We start from the raw sequence: 14,566 nt of genomic DNA on the forward strand, positions 1-14,566 counted from the left end.
GTGAAATAGGAGGTGGAGGAGATGATGGAGGTGGTGGAGGAAGAGAAGGTAGAAGAGGAGGTGGAGGATGCTCAGGGACATAGTGGGGAACGATGTTTAGAATTCACAACCACACCCCTCCCTGTCTTTCAGGGCCCCTCCTTCTTCCCCTTCCGCTGTTCTTTAAATGTCTGACACAACGGCAGCACAACAACACAACGGCACACAACGACAGCTCAATATGTGTGTGTGCGTTAACCTTCACCTCTGTGGTCAGCAATGGGCTGTGGATCATTCCCAAGCCTCGACATAGTTAACAAAATTAGAAAGTAGACTGAGAGTGAACTATGTTTGAAGACAGTTATTTATTGGTTGTTCGCTGAGTGTGTTTTCATGCATGCATGTGTGACTCCCCCCCCACCCCCAGGCAGATCTTATCTTTACTGTTACCATAGAAACAACACCCTCCCCAACATGAGAACAGCTTGCTTAAGGAATTTGCCAAAAGATGGTGGTGGTAGTTGGGATGGTGATGGTAGTAATAATGGTGGTGGTCGTGGTGATGCTGATGGTGGTGGTGGTGGTGGTTGATGGAGGCGGTGTTAATAAAGGTGTTGGTGGTGGTGGTGTTAATAAAGGTGGTGGTGATGTTGATGGAGCTGGTGGTGGTGGTGATGGTGGTGATATGAATGGAGCTGGTGGTGGTGGTGGTCTTAATAAAGGGTGGTGGTGGTGGTGGTGATGATGGAGCTGGTGGTGTTAGTCGGTGTTATGGCGGTGCTGGCGCTTGTAAGCCCAGATAGAAAGCTCACAAACACAACACCCTTCCTTTGTTTTCCCGTCACGTTTCCTCTGCTCTGCTTCTCTCTCCGGCGTTCATGACTTGTGTCTTTATTTCTAGATTGCTCTATTCCGTTCTGCCGCCATCTGTGGCCAACGAGCTGCGCCACAAGAGGCCTGTGCCGGCGAAGCGCTACGACAACGTGACCATCCTGTTCAGCGGCATCGTGGGCTTCAACGTCTTCTGCAGCAAGCACGCCTCGGCCGAGGGGGCCATCAAGATCGTAAATCTGCTCAACGATGTTTACACCCGCTTTGACATCCTGACCGACACGCGGAAAAACCCTTATGTATACAAGGTCAGAACCCCCCCCTGCCGCCACCAACACACACTCATTGTCCTGTTGTGCTTTCCGTCCCTGGCGTTGCAGACGCCAAACACACTGTCTGGATACAAACCTTGGATGAAATTGAGTTTATAGATGTATTTTTTGTGCCTGGTATCAGCTGTGTAGATTTGGTCAAACGGCCTCGCTCTGAGTCATTCTCTCTGACTGCCAGAAGCACCGGTTAAAGAAAATAGGACATAATAAGATCCAATAGTGGACATCACGTCACGCCATCAAAGACCTGTTTTACAGCGTTTGAAGGGCCTTCTCATCCTAAAACAAACGCAGCCTCACCTCTCTGAGCTGCAGCGACCTCTCCAGCGGCACAAGAACGTCTTTTATAGTCTCCGCACTGCGGCAGATTTACACTCGAGGCTTTCAGACAAGAATGCACTTTAAGAAGCTAAACAGACACCAGCACTTCCCTGGGACGGGCTTCAGGCAGTGGGTCACCAAAAGAAGTAATATTTACGCTAGGAGCCCCACAGACTAGGTGGTCCCTCCCATCCCCTCTGCGTACACAGAGCCCCCCGAATGCCTTTGCGCTGAGGCAAGTGTTTAACGCATTGTCCTACAAGGTTTCAACATGACTTCTGGCCATGCTTCAAGTCCAAACAACAAGGGCCATTGTCATACACACACACACACGCACACACACACGCACACTCACACACACACGCACACACACACACACACGCACGCACGCACACACGCACACACATGAGCACACACACAAGCCAAAAGTGAACCGAAAAGAGTTTTGTTCTTTTTTTCATCCCTAAAACACACAAGTTAATGGCCTAATAGACCTTATTCACCTAGCTGCCATCTTGTTTAGTTGGGCAGGGAAACCTTTGAAACTTGGTGGATACCGTGAGAACTCAATGGAATGCATTCTAAGGGCCTGTGTCCACATAGCAGGTTTTTTCTGGCAGAAGAGCGCTGGCCGGGCGCTGGGGAGCCTGCGGTGAAGCGCTTGTTTGATGAGAGAAAAAAAAAGTTTTTAGCAATGACAAGATATCACCAAACTGTGTTTTCTGATTTAACCTCATCCTTATCTTCAAACCGCTTATCCGGGGTCAGGTCGCGGGGGGCAGCAGCTCCAGTTCTCTGATTTAACATTTTTTCATTTGACGTATAATAAAGTTCCGGATAGACGGAAACGGCAAGAACAAGTTTCTCAACTTTTTTCTTGTTCAGAAGGGTGACAAGTCCCGCCCCTTCTCATATATGATTGGTTGCCTGTAAAACGGCCACAGTGACTTCACCAGCACCTTTCGAAAGTTGGACAATTTCAACTAGAAGTGATTGGAGTCCTTGATAAAAAGGTGCTGGGTGCAGCGGTTTGTTTCAGCAGGGAAACGCACTCTCTCCTCATTGGGGACAATTTAAAAACGCAAGGTGGACAATGGCCCTAAAAGCTACCAGAACTGCAGAACTAAAGAATGCATTGAGTTGTCATGGTAGGTACATAAGCTCAGTAAATGAGTGGTAGGTTAATGAGCTCCCTGGAGTAATGTGTGAGTGTACCCTGCCTCACCCAGCTGTTTGATTGGTTGCTTGAAAAATGATTGAACAACAATCAACAAGAAGTGTTCAAAAGGATAGAAACACCATAAAGCCCAAAGGCTTGTTTCCATTATGGTCCTTAGGTGGAGACGGTGGGGGACAAGTACATGACGGTGAGTGGCCTCCCGGAGCCCTGCGCGCACCACGCCCAGTCCATCAGCCACCTGGCCCTGGACATGATGGAGATCGCCGGCCAGGTGAAGGTGGACGACCAGCCCGTCCAGGTAGGATTTCTCCCACCAAGACGCTGTAGGGATTGGGAGGTGCGTTGTCAAGGATACGGTGTCAACAGACGTCTTTGGTTGAGCACCACGGTGTGTAATGGAGGACTGAACACTTTTGGTGTTTTGTTATAATAAGGAGAAGAAAAAGAATATTATTTATGAACCATCTTTCAGAGTACTCAAGGCACTTAACAAAGTCACATTAGTATATCAAGTCATATTAAAAAAAAGGGTAATTAGGTTAATATATCATAATAATTATGATATATTTTTAATTATCACGACAATATTATGTCCTTAATCCTGTTTCCGTTGTGTCAACACCATTAAAATATATGCTTTACTTTTGTCTAACTTTGCCAAATAGTTTTCGCATTGAAACAAAACAAAGGATCCGTCTTGTTGATCCAACACAGCACGCTTTTGTTTAACTAGAGTAGTTGAGTCTGTTATTGTAATTACAAAATATAACGGTTGATAAACTATGGAATATCATGTCTGGTTAACAAAAGTGTGTTTATTAGTGTTCAACAAAAAAAAAGGAAGAAAAAGTTTGGCAACAGCAGCGCACTACAAATCATTCGCTCTGCCTCTGTGGTTAAAAATAGCCCGGTGCTCTTGTATCGTGCCAAACAGCAAGTTTGTTCATCGCTCGGAACACAACAAGCATTAAAGGGTCCTAGGCCTACTCACATAAACTCTACTCTAAACCCTCAGACGGTACATAAATATTCTTACATCCAGACTAAATATAAGTCCAAATACATTTGCTGCAGCAAGAGAGAAAAGTTAATCGTCGCAGGTTCTAATTTCGTCTGTTGCCGATCTTTCTGGACCTCGACCAGGAGATATTTTCAGGAGCTTCTCAGGAACAAGCTGTATGGATTCAGGCCAAGAGACAGCAGGCCTCTTTAGCTGTCACGGCTACTTAGGAGAACAAATCTTGCGCTGAGCTCTTGTTTAGCATTCATCTGCACACCTTGAAATGTTCAAGTGGTAGAACAAAAATGTGTAGAACATCGACAAAATGGTTTCGCCATTTCCCGAACTCTTCACTTTAAAGCGGATTAACCAATGGTTCCTGAGAAGTGGAATGGCGATTGGTGACAGGGCTTATCTCTGGACAAGGACAGTTATTTCCCACATTACCAGGATCTTGGAATGTTGTTTTTTGTTGGTGTTTACATTTTGATACATATATACCTATATATAGTGTACAGATTTTTTCAGCGAGGTATAATGCAACACCCAGGTGACAAAGAAAATCAGCACATCTGTTTCACAAACAGAAACCGGGTTTGATGCCCTGCGTTCCCTAAAGTGTGAAGAATGTATTCACATGCGCTTTCTCCTTCCCTAAAAGGCCAACATGCAGAGGCCTCCACTGCTGCCGCTGCTCCGCCCATCAGCAACCCTACCATCGTCTATTATAAAGTCATATTCATCCTCACCCCTGGTTTTTGTCATTTAGAAAAGAGTGAATAATACAATCACCAGAGCCACCAAAGAGGGTCAATAGGAACACAACGTTGTGTCTATATTAGGGACTACCCGTGTAGCAGACCTCACACAGACACAGACACCAGACCCAGACACCAGGACTTCAGCTTGACTGACATTTAGTGTAGACAAGCATATTGACACAGTGATGAACAGTGGAGACACAAATCACTGCTCTGCTCTCTGATAGGCTCCTATCTCCGACTGCAGTGCAACAGTGGGGAGGGCTTGCCAGACAGATGGGGAAGGAAGGGGGGGGGGGGGGGCAAAAGGGGATAAAAACTAAAATAAAATTAAATAAAGTTAAATATTTTCAATGTCAACATTTGTCAATCAACATCCCATTTTTGTCTGCACCACAACATGCATTTATTTCAGGCATATTCCACGCATAATAAAAAAAAAGGTGGAAGCTCTCACGTCCACATGCTGAGCTGTGTAAGATGCATGCTCTCCTGACCTTTGACCTGTCCTGCGGGCCAGATCACCATCGGGATCCACACGGGCGAGGTGGTGACAGGGGTCATAGGTCAGAGGATGCCACGCTACTGTCTCTTTGGCAACACAGTCAACCTCACAAGTCGCACTGAAACCACCGGAGAGAAGGGCAAGATCAACGTCTCAGAGTACACCTACAGGTAAGGTCACTCGCTCTATCTCTCTTTCTTACTCTCGCTCGCTCTTACTCTCTCTCTGGCCCTCGCTCTCTCTCTCTGTCCTTCTCTCACTCTTTCTCTGGCTCTCTCTCTCTCTTCTCTTACTTTCACTTTCTTACTTTCTCTCTCGCTCTCTCTCTTTATCCCTCTCTCACTATTTCTCTGGCACTCTCTATCTTCGTTTACTTTCACTCTCTTAAGGCCTGATTATGGTTCCACATCGACCAATGCGGACCCTACTTACGTCCACCGCAAGGGCCTGACATGCGCCTCCTAAAAATTGTAACCTTGTGTCAAGGCGACGCAGCAGCAAGGGCTGTGATTGGTCCGCTCACTAAAACCTGAGGCAGAACCAAAACGGTTCACGACTGCATCAAAGTGCGTGGTCCTTGCGTTGCGTTGATGTGAAACCATATACAGCCCTTCACTCACTCTCTCTCTTGCTCTATCTGTCTCTTTGTCTCTCTCTCACAAACTCTTTCTCTGGCTTACTCTCAGTCTTTCTCTCCCTGTCTCTTTCTCTTTCTTTCTCTGTGATAACTTATGTGGCGGGGTTTCAGAAAACGTTGGTAGCCAGACCAGAGAGAAAGACATTTGTGAAGACAAAGAGTTCATGGGAGATGAAAGAGATCACAGATACACCCATAATCCAAATTGTGACAATGCACTTGAACATCAACTTCTCTCCATCACCATAACATCACTTCCTGCCACTGCCGGCCACTTCCTGCAGGTGTTTGCAGTCGGCGGAGAACTCGGACCCTCAGTTCGATCTGCAGTACCGGGGTCCCATCACCATGAAGGGGAAGAAGGAGCCCATGAAGGTGTGGTTCCTGTCCAGAAGAACTCCCGCCGACACCGAGAACTGAACTCCTTCTAAACGGCCCGGTATAAACGTACAACGAAAACCTTTTCTAAACAGCCGGTAAACGTACAATGAAAACTTTCTTCTAAATAGCCCGTAAACATACAGCGAAAACTCGTTTTAAACGGTCCGTAAACGTACAACGAAAATTCCGAACTCTGAAGGCCCCGGTACACTGAAAACAGAAAGAGAATTGACACGTTTGCATAGGCTGTCGAACTGACGCTTTTGTCAGGGTACAATATATTCGCTGCATTTTGTGGGCGGGTGCGGCAGAGAATTGATCGCAAACCTGCCATTGAATTTGGGTGAACACGCCGATTTCGATTTTCGACACCAAATATTGTAAAGTATATTATAAAGATAACAATAATATATTATATATGGTAAAGAATTTATATAGTATAAGTACATATTTAGCTAAATGGATTAGGTTGGATTAGAGTTTTAACTTGAATTCCTTTTTTAATAGTTAAATTATAGTATATTTTTAACTCATCATGCTTTGCTGTCCCTCAAGAGAAGCAGTCCACCCTCTGTTCCCTATCTCTCTAGTGTGAATGAGTGTGTTCCCTAACTCTCTCTAGTGTGAATGACTGTGTTCACTAACTCTGTCTAGTGTGTATGAGTGTGTTCCCTAACTCTCTCTAGTGTGAATGAGTGCGTTCCCTAACTCTCTCTAGTGTGAATGAGTGTGTTCCCTAACTCTCTAGTGTGTATGAGTGTTCCCTAACTCTCTCTAGTGTGTATGAGTGTGTTCCCTAACTCTCTAGTGTGAATGAGTGTGTTCCCTAACTCTCTAGGGTGGACGTCTATGAGTGTGTACACAGAACATAATTGCTCCAACGACGTTGGAATTGGCTACGATTCTCCTGATATCAAACCGCAAGAGTTAAGATCAGTCGAGGCTTACGCAATGCTTGGAGTTGTTTCCATTCACCAGCTGGGCAGGTTTATACTGTAACTGCCCCCCCCCCCTCCCTGAACACATGTACGCACTGGAGTTAGGATTGTACAATGTGTGAGTTGCCATACAGTCATCAATACAAGGATCGTTGTGAAACACCATGGGGACGAACACGGCATTATGGATTATGGGTTTACATGTTTTGAATAGTGTCGTCCTGTGTTTCTTTGCTAGAAGGATGTTGTGTAGTCCTACTTGTTCACGCTCAAATTGTAGGGAATATGTTTCACAACGTTCCTTCTTATTTGCGCTTAGATGAAAGACCTTAAAATGCTTCAAATGTATGCATATGACACACTAATTATAATACAGAACTTTTTCTACTGTTCTATGTACCATGTTTGAAACTTATCTTGATGATATAATATGTTTTGTCTTGTTTAGTTCTGTTAATCTTTTAAGACATTTTTGTATTACTGAAATTCATACACTTTCTTTCAGGAAATGCAGAACTTTGAACAAAATCGAAATGTGCCAATTTTAGTAAGTTTACATGGTTTTTCGTATACCACAAACTATATGGATAAATTATCAATCAGAATTAAGTCACGAGTAAAATACAAGTTAATATGATTCAACTCAAGTTAATTTGTAATGTATTAGTTTCACTATATATTAAAACACGCTGATAGAAAAATGAAAAATATATTTTGTTGAAAAAAAAGTGCCAATATTATGTCTTTTACTTATACCGCCATTTGCAATCACTGTCGTGTCAAATCGGTTATTGTTAAACTGCACTTGAGAAGGAGTGGGTCCTGATGCCACAATACAGCATCAACTCCTCTCTCCTCTCCACCTCCTTATCCTCACAACCTCTAAACTGTGCCAAATCCCTTACTGGATTTCGTGGATGTTTGTGTAAGAAATGACCACTGTTTATATTTGACTAGGGTTTGTGTTTGGGTGAGAGGAAAATAAAAACAGATCGTGCTACACTGTTGTGATGCCTGCATGCGTTCCTGTCTCTCCCCTTCAATGCCATCATGTGTTCAAAACGTGTTGTTAAGAAGTTAGAGATGAGTCCTTACGGCCTGAACTTATGCAGGCAGATAATACTCCTGTATAGTGCAGGATTACAAGGCTGATTTGATTCTTAATTTATTTTATTGAAGCAGCCCATCTAGTGGTAAGTTTAAGACTCACACTTGGTTAAGATACGGTTTCATTTCCCAGGAGAATTCATATTTTATACAGTCTATTGCCAACATACACCGTAGGCCTACTTCTGCAAAGTGTGTGAACTACTGTCCTTGCGCCAGTCAAACTTGCCATTTTTCTGCATCAAATGTTCCCAATATTTTGAGTTTATAACATTACTGCAGTAACCGCAGAACTGTATCTGATGCTGGGTGACAGCTGGCTGATAAGTTTGATAAGAGTTTGGATATAGATGATTAACTATTGATCTCACACATCTCTTCCTCAACCCCCTCTAACATTAATAGTGTCAAAGTTGAAAGGTCTCCTGTGATAATAGAGGAGAGTTCAGATACTGGGATTGTCCCTTCTGACCATGACCTGAGACTCAGGTCTTTGTAATCAGTGGTTTATCAGACTGATGTCGAGCCAAACAGCATTCAGCATCAACAGTGTGTACACAAGGCCTACAATGTTTACTTAATAACTTGAAAAGGTTATGGGAGGATTCAGATCAAAGTTCCACCTGGTTGCCAGAGATAGATCACGTCATGTTTATAAAAGGGTTGTTTAGTGGTCCCATAACCGTTTGATGTAATAAATTTGATTGGGTTTGCACTATTCGATTGCAAATCATTGCTTTTATGGTGGCTCCTCAGTTAGATCAAGGAGGAAATAGTGTGTGCCAACATCAGCAGAGTGTTCAATCAAATGCTTATAGGCCCTAACAAAACAGGGCTGCAAATCATTACAGCACCCAAATATTCAAAAAAAATTAAATGGCGTGGATCTTCTTTCTAGTTCTCAAGAGATGCTGAAATACAAATGTGTTGTCCGCAATGATGAAAGGGTAGCACCCGTGGTCTCAACCAGAATGGGTAGATGAGGTGCTAGCATCATTCTAGGTCCTCTAGGAGGTAACACTTTAAAATGACTCACCAATGGAGTTGGTGCTGGTTGAATAGTTAACAATTGTAATGCCTTTTAGCATCAATAAACGTTGACAGTAATACAAAAGAGAGCAATAACAAACAAAACAAAAATAATATGTCCTTTGTAGCTGGATTTCCCAGTTCAAGTACTCCTTGGAAAAGAGGAGTTGTGGGACAGTTTCTCTAATACTACTACCCGAGTAGGTTAGTGTGTATGTATCTTATCTGTGTTTGATAACACAAACGGGCTACAGCCACACCTTTTGTAAACAAGTGATGATTTGTCTAACTGGATTGCCTTTGTATTAATTCAATAAAATCCAAAATGCCCTGAATCAATCATTGCACTCACACATGTGTTTCACATCACTGTACCGATATAACACAGATAGGAGTGAACAGATATGAGATAAGATAAAAAAAAATATCCATGAGCTTTCAACGGCCACATCACCACTTGATTGGCGTTAGGAAGATAAGGGTGAGGCCTACAGCAACCAGGGCTCTATAAAGGGCTGTGGCTACCTCACTCACTTCACTAAGTAGTCCTCACTCATTCACACTCACACTCAAACTCTCACACTCTCACATCCACCATGACCTTCAACGGCACCTGGAAAGTGGATCGCAACGATAATTATGAGAAATTCATGGAGCAAATGGGTGAGTGGTGTTGTTTTGGCCCGAGCGGTTTTCGTGTGTTTTGTTCGCCTGCCATTGAAAGCGTTGAAATATGCAGGGCATGCATGCATCGTGGTGACAAGGTGGAAGAGGGTGTCCGTGTGCGGTGCATTGGAGTAGGCCTACTCAGCGGGTGGGAAAAAAAGTAATGGAGGATGAATTGGGGGGGGGGGGGGGGGGGGGAGTATAAGCCTAAATAATGTCAAGCACAGCGTTGGAAAAGAATTGTCCTCTGGGCAGTAGATCTGAAACGGACACCAATAGTTTGATATTTGTAAAATGAAATAAAATGAATCAGAATTTGACTGTAATAAACTATTCTCCTTTTGGGCCACCGATGTACACACCCTTTGCTGGTAGCCTTTCCTCGAATTGTTCAGTGATAAGTCAGATTACGTACAGTCTCTGGATAAGTCTGTTGACTTTATTAATCCTGTGTGTATATATGTGTGTGCTTATGTGTGTGCATGCATTCACGTGCGTATGTGTATGTATTTGTGTGTGCGTTTGCACGTGCGTGTGGATGGGTCTATGTGTGTGCATGTGCATTTGTGTGTGTGCGTCTGTATGTGTGTGTGTGTGTGTGTGTGTGTGTTTTCTTATGTGCGTGTCTGTGTGTGTGTGTGTGTGTGTGTGTGTGTGTGTGTGTGTGTGCTTGTGGTCATGGGTGTGCGCGCTTGGTGTTGCCAGGGGTCAACATGGTGAAACGGAAGCTGGCGGCTCATGACAACCTGCAGATCACGGTGCAGCAGACGGGGGACTCGTTCCACGTGAAGGAGACCAGCACCTTCAGGACCCTGGAGATCGACTTCACCTCCGGGGTCACCTTCGAGTACAGCCTGGCCGACGGTACCGAGCTGAAGGTGAGCAGTGAGCAGCTCTGTCCTCACACACGACGGCTTTACTATCTCACCTCAAGTAATACAATTCTATGCAACGCACTTTAGTCACTCAGAGATTCACATTCATTCCTTTTTTTCCTCCACAGATTATATTCATGTAGACTGAATGCTGCAAAAGTGCAGGGTTAGTGAAGCATGAAACATGTTCTTATCTGAGATGTAAAATGGCCGCTCTCCGTACAGGGCTCCTGGACACTGGAGGGAGAGACGTTGAAGGGCTCCTTCACCAGGAAGGACAACGGAAAAGTGCTAACCACCACCAGAGTTGTCGAGGGAGACGAACTCATACAGGTTAGTCGGCCACGTCTGTCCTGTTGGCTGTTTTAGGGCTCCAACATGTGCATATTATTAAAACACACCATGTGAAGCTGTTGTTGGCTAACCACCCATGGGATCAAGTCTTTAACACATAACTGTTAAATCAGTTTGGCATATGTGCCAATTCAAACCATAGCAAGTGTGTGTGTGAGTACATGTGTGTGTGTGAGTGTGTGTCAACACTGAACCAACATTGTTAATCGATAACTTATAGCTAATTGTGAACGCATGCCTGATATGTAAGGGAAGGTCTGTCCCAGATATCGGATAGAGAGCAATATACCTTATTTTCCTAGCGGCCATTTTGGTTCTTAACGCTTATAGAGGGAAGATTCAGTTAACCCAGCCAGTGTTTAGATCCAAGATTGCCAGTAGTTGCACAATGGCTATGGGCAGACTGTATTCCAACTGTAATAAAACCATGTCCTCTATTTCAACAGAGCTACAACTATGAGGGCGTGGACGCCAAGAGAATGTACAAGAGATGTTAGAGCAACTGCGGATCGCCTGACCAACCAATAGGCATGACTACAGCATTACAGCTATACATTTATCGCAATAAACCAATATGAACATTTCATTGGCAAAAGATCTATGTACATTTAAAACATCACTATTTGTACGAATTGTGTTTGGTTTTGATACTAAATAAAAACCTAATTTGATACGTGCTCGCTGTGTGGTGTACATAATATACTTGGTGATGGGGTTATGGGTCAATGTGATGTAATAAATATAGGCCTATAGGCCTACAGTTAAGGAGCAAACAAAAAAAACAAGTATGATAATTTTAAACCAAGAGAATCATTTAAAGTTTATTTAATAATAAATAAAAATAAATATTGATTGACATCTACAAAAATATAGTGTTGACAGTTCATATGGTTCTACTCTTAGTAGCAGACAATTCAGGAAGCATTCGGTGGAGACTCAATCTAGCCTTAACAAAGGGGAATCGTCAACTCCGTTTCCGTCAAATAAATCCTAGACAGATTGGACCATTTACGGGATTTATCCAAATCCTGGACCAATAACGTCAACGATCTGACTTTTCTGCGATTTTCCACGAGAATGGAGGGAAACGGACAAATAGCAGAGTGCGACGGTTCCCCCTTGAGGCCAAATCTCAGCTCAAGTAGCCTACACATGTAACATAACCGCAACCGGATTCTGAAAACCATCGCACTACTCAGTGGTTTTTAAAACTCTTTTGTGTCAACCAATAAATCAAAGGTCGTGCATCATGCCATGTCCCTTTCAATAGCCTTCTTTATTTCAACTCAATAACCTCCCTATATTCAGATAATACTCTGCATTACCCAACCCCTCCAATCAGCAGTCATTAAAAGCTCCGCCCCTCCACAACACAACGCCAACCCGTTTTAAAGGCTAAACCTTTGGCCGACATCATGAATATAACTTTCCGCCCTTGAGATGTCAGGACCCGTGTAAAAATGTCCGCTACAAATACTTTCGCTCAGCTCAAACTTTAAAGTTCGCCCATTTTACTACCAGGTGTGATGTTGATTGGCCATTGGAACCGTTTCAAAATCTTTTAACCCTACATTGACCACACAGGTGGGAGTGTCCAACCAGATGTATGAGGGAATGGGGGGGGGGATCAGTTGATACAGTCCTCTGGGTAGGCTGGTCTATCCATGATGCAACATCTATCACCCTATCAGTTGGTACAGTCCTCTGGGTAGGCTGGTCTATCCATGATGCAACTTCTATCCTCCTATAAGTTGGTACAGTCCTCACATCACCACACCTGGAGGCAGAACTTTGGCCCTTGAGCAGCCTACTAAACCCTCATGTGTCTCTCACATCGTAAAGTGTAATAAATAAATAAAGTGTCTTTAACTGTCATCAGGTATGTTTCGCCGTCAGCGTTGCATATTCCAAAATGTTTAAAATGACATCCTCTAGTTGAGCAGGGTTACACAGGGGAGCACGGCCTCCCGCTGAAACTGTGAAGGCACTCTCGGTGAACACTCATAACAAAGAAGATACAGTGAGTTAATACAGCCTAGTGGTACTGTACATTAAACATTTACAGCATTGCATTCAGTAAAAAAATAATAAACATGGCATGAACCAACAGCCAATGGGGAAACACAAGACACACATCATGGTTTGTAGTTACAACTCATGAGCAACCAGAGATATATATCAACGTTTCAAATGGAGCAGTTTCGTCACTATGATTGAATGTTGAATTTCCCAGTCCAGTTAAATTTGGGATGTAATACATGGGCAAGATGAGCCAATCCTTTATATAGTTAATCTCATAAACTGTCTGTGACCTGTTTACATCATATCCCTAATGCTAAGATAAATGTATTATTGTAGGTAAAATGCACTTGAATGAAGTAGTGTAACTTTGCAATGTTTTTTTAGGATGGCTGCGAAAAGTCCCACAGCTAGAGTATACGACAGTGACTAAATTAATATAATAGTTCATTGGTAATATTAATAAGCAGTGAGATCAGGACCAGCATCTTATTGAACTTGTTCCAGCAGGCCCACTGGGCCAGACGCTCAGCGAGGTTAAAAGAGAAAGTGACTCCGTATTTTTAGAACAAGCTATCAGGAATGTTAAATCTACAGATACAAAGTTTCAAAAAGTATTTCACACCAACTTTACGTCATGCATAGCAACGCCTACGTTCTTTACACAAATGTGACAGTTAGACAGGAAAGAGTGGAGTCCAAATCCTAAGTAGAAATCCTTCTTTATGGGTGTTCTCATCAAAAATATTATTATTTGTGAAAATATTAAAAAAGCGGCTTTGAATTGAACTTTCTGATTCAGGAGAATTGTGGTTTCCGAGACTCAAAGTGACTTATATTTCAGGCTGAGGGCACCACAGTATACCAGAACATTAAGACTTCTAAAAAGACATGCAGGGTTTATACCACTTTGTAAGACAATAATATTGTCGAATACACAAATGATATGTAAGCCCTAATTTTAAATACTTTACAGGTCTTTGTAAATGTGACAACAACGCAGTACAGGGTTTGTAGAGAATGACAAGAAGCATAATATTTGTGGATTGAACACACAGGTTGTAGAAGTAGTACTAGTCTGAATATTGTAGTATTGTGAATACAGTGTGAAAATCTATACAAATCTCAAGGAAGACCAAATACATTTCCCAATAAATATGTACCCCTTTAAATAACGATATTTACTAAATAAATAAAGCAATAAATAACCAAACACATGTAGAAGTCATGGTGATTTCAGATGTACAGATACAAGAAATGATGTGCACCCGTAAATCAATAAACTATTAACACAAATCAATCAAATCGACAGAGAGGTCTGATCAAAGATATTTATAACTAGTGTATTACTTGGACTGGGTGATGGGGGGGGGGCGGGGGGGAGAGCCCTGAGTTAAAGTGTGCGCAGAACATTTCCAATGTATATAGTACTCTCTGCTATTTTTATGCAGTCTGTGTTTAGGTATTGCATAAGAACTTTCTCCCAACCTCCACAGGTTATTCTTATTCTGAGACCGAAAGACAGCGTGATCGCATGTGAATTATGTCGTTTTATATTATAGAATACAAGTTAAGTTTGGAAATGTTGCCATGTGTCTGCATCTGTGGTGAACAGCAGTGAGGAACTCATGCTGCAAACTGATTTTAAACA

The 14,566-nt window shown here is 42.9% G+C and overlaps 2 protein-coding genes across 2 annotated transcripts in view; both read left to right on the forward strand.

Moving 5' to 3' along the window:
* gucy1b1 (guanylate cyclase 1 soluble subunit beta 1) overlaps positions 1–7,067 on the forward strand; it is a gene marked incomplete at its 5' end in the record, with an annotated part of 16,385 nt that extends 9,318 nt beyond the window's left edge. The window contains 4 exons of the mRNA XM_084465400.1: positions 881–1,118; positions 2,801–2,941; positions 4,925–5,079; positions 5,831–7,067. Coding sequence (XP_084321526.1) covers positions 881–1,118; positions 2,801–2,941; positions 4,925–5,079; positions 5,831–5,966 — 670 coding nt within the window. The 3' untranslated portion in view covers positions 5,967–7,067. The remainder of the gene's footprint in view (positions 1–880; positions 1,119–2,800; positions 2,942–4,924; positions 5,080–5,830) is intronic.
* Positions 7,068–9,557: 2,490 nt separating this feature from the next.
* On the forward strand, positions 9,558–11,573 carry fabp2 (fatty acid binding protein 2, intestinal). Its single transcript, XM_084465860.1, has 4 exons — positions 9,558–9,664; positions 10,373–10,545; positions 10,768–10,875; positions 11,343–11,573. Exons 1-4 carry the CDS (start codon positions 9,598–9,600, stop codon positions 11,391–11,393), a joined length of 399 nt encoding a protein of 132 aa, XP_084321986.1. The 5' UTR covers positions 9,558–9,597; the 3' UTR covers positions 11,394–11,573.
* Positions 11,574–14,566: the final 2,993 nt, after the last annotated feature.

Source organism: Micromesistius poutassou, assembly GCF_964030765.1.
Source record: "Micromesistius poutassou genome assembly, chromosome: 3".
Lineage (NCBI taxonomy): Eukaryota > Metazoa > Chordata > Actinopteri > Gadiformes > Gadidae > Micromesistius > Micromesistius poutassou.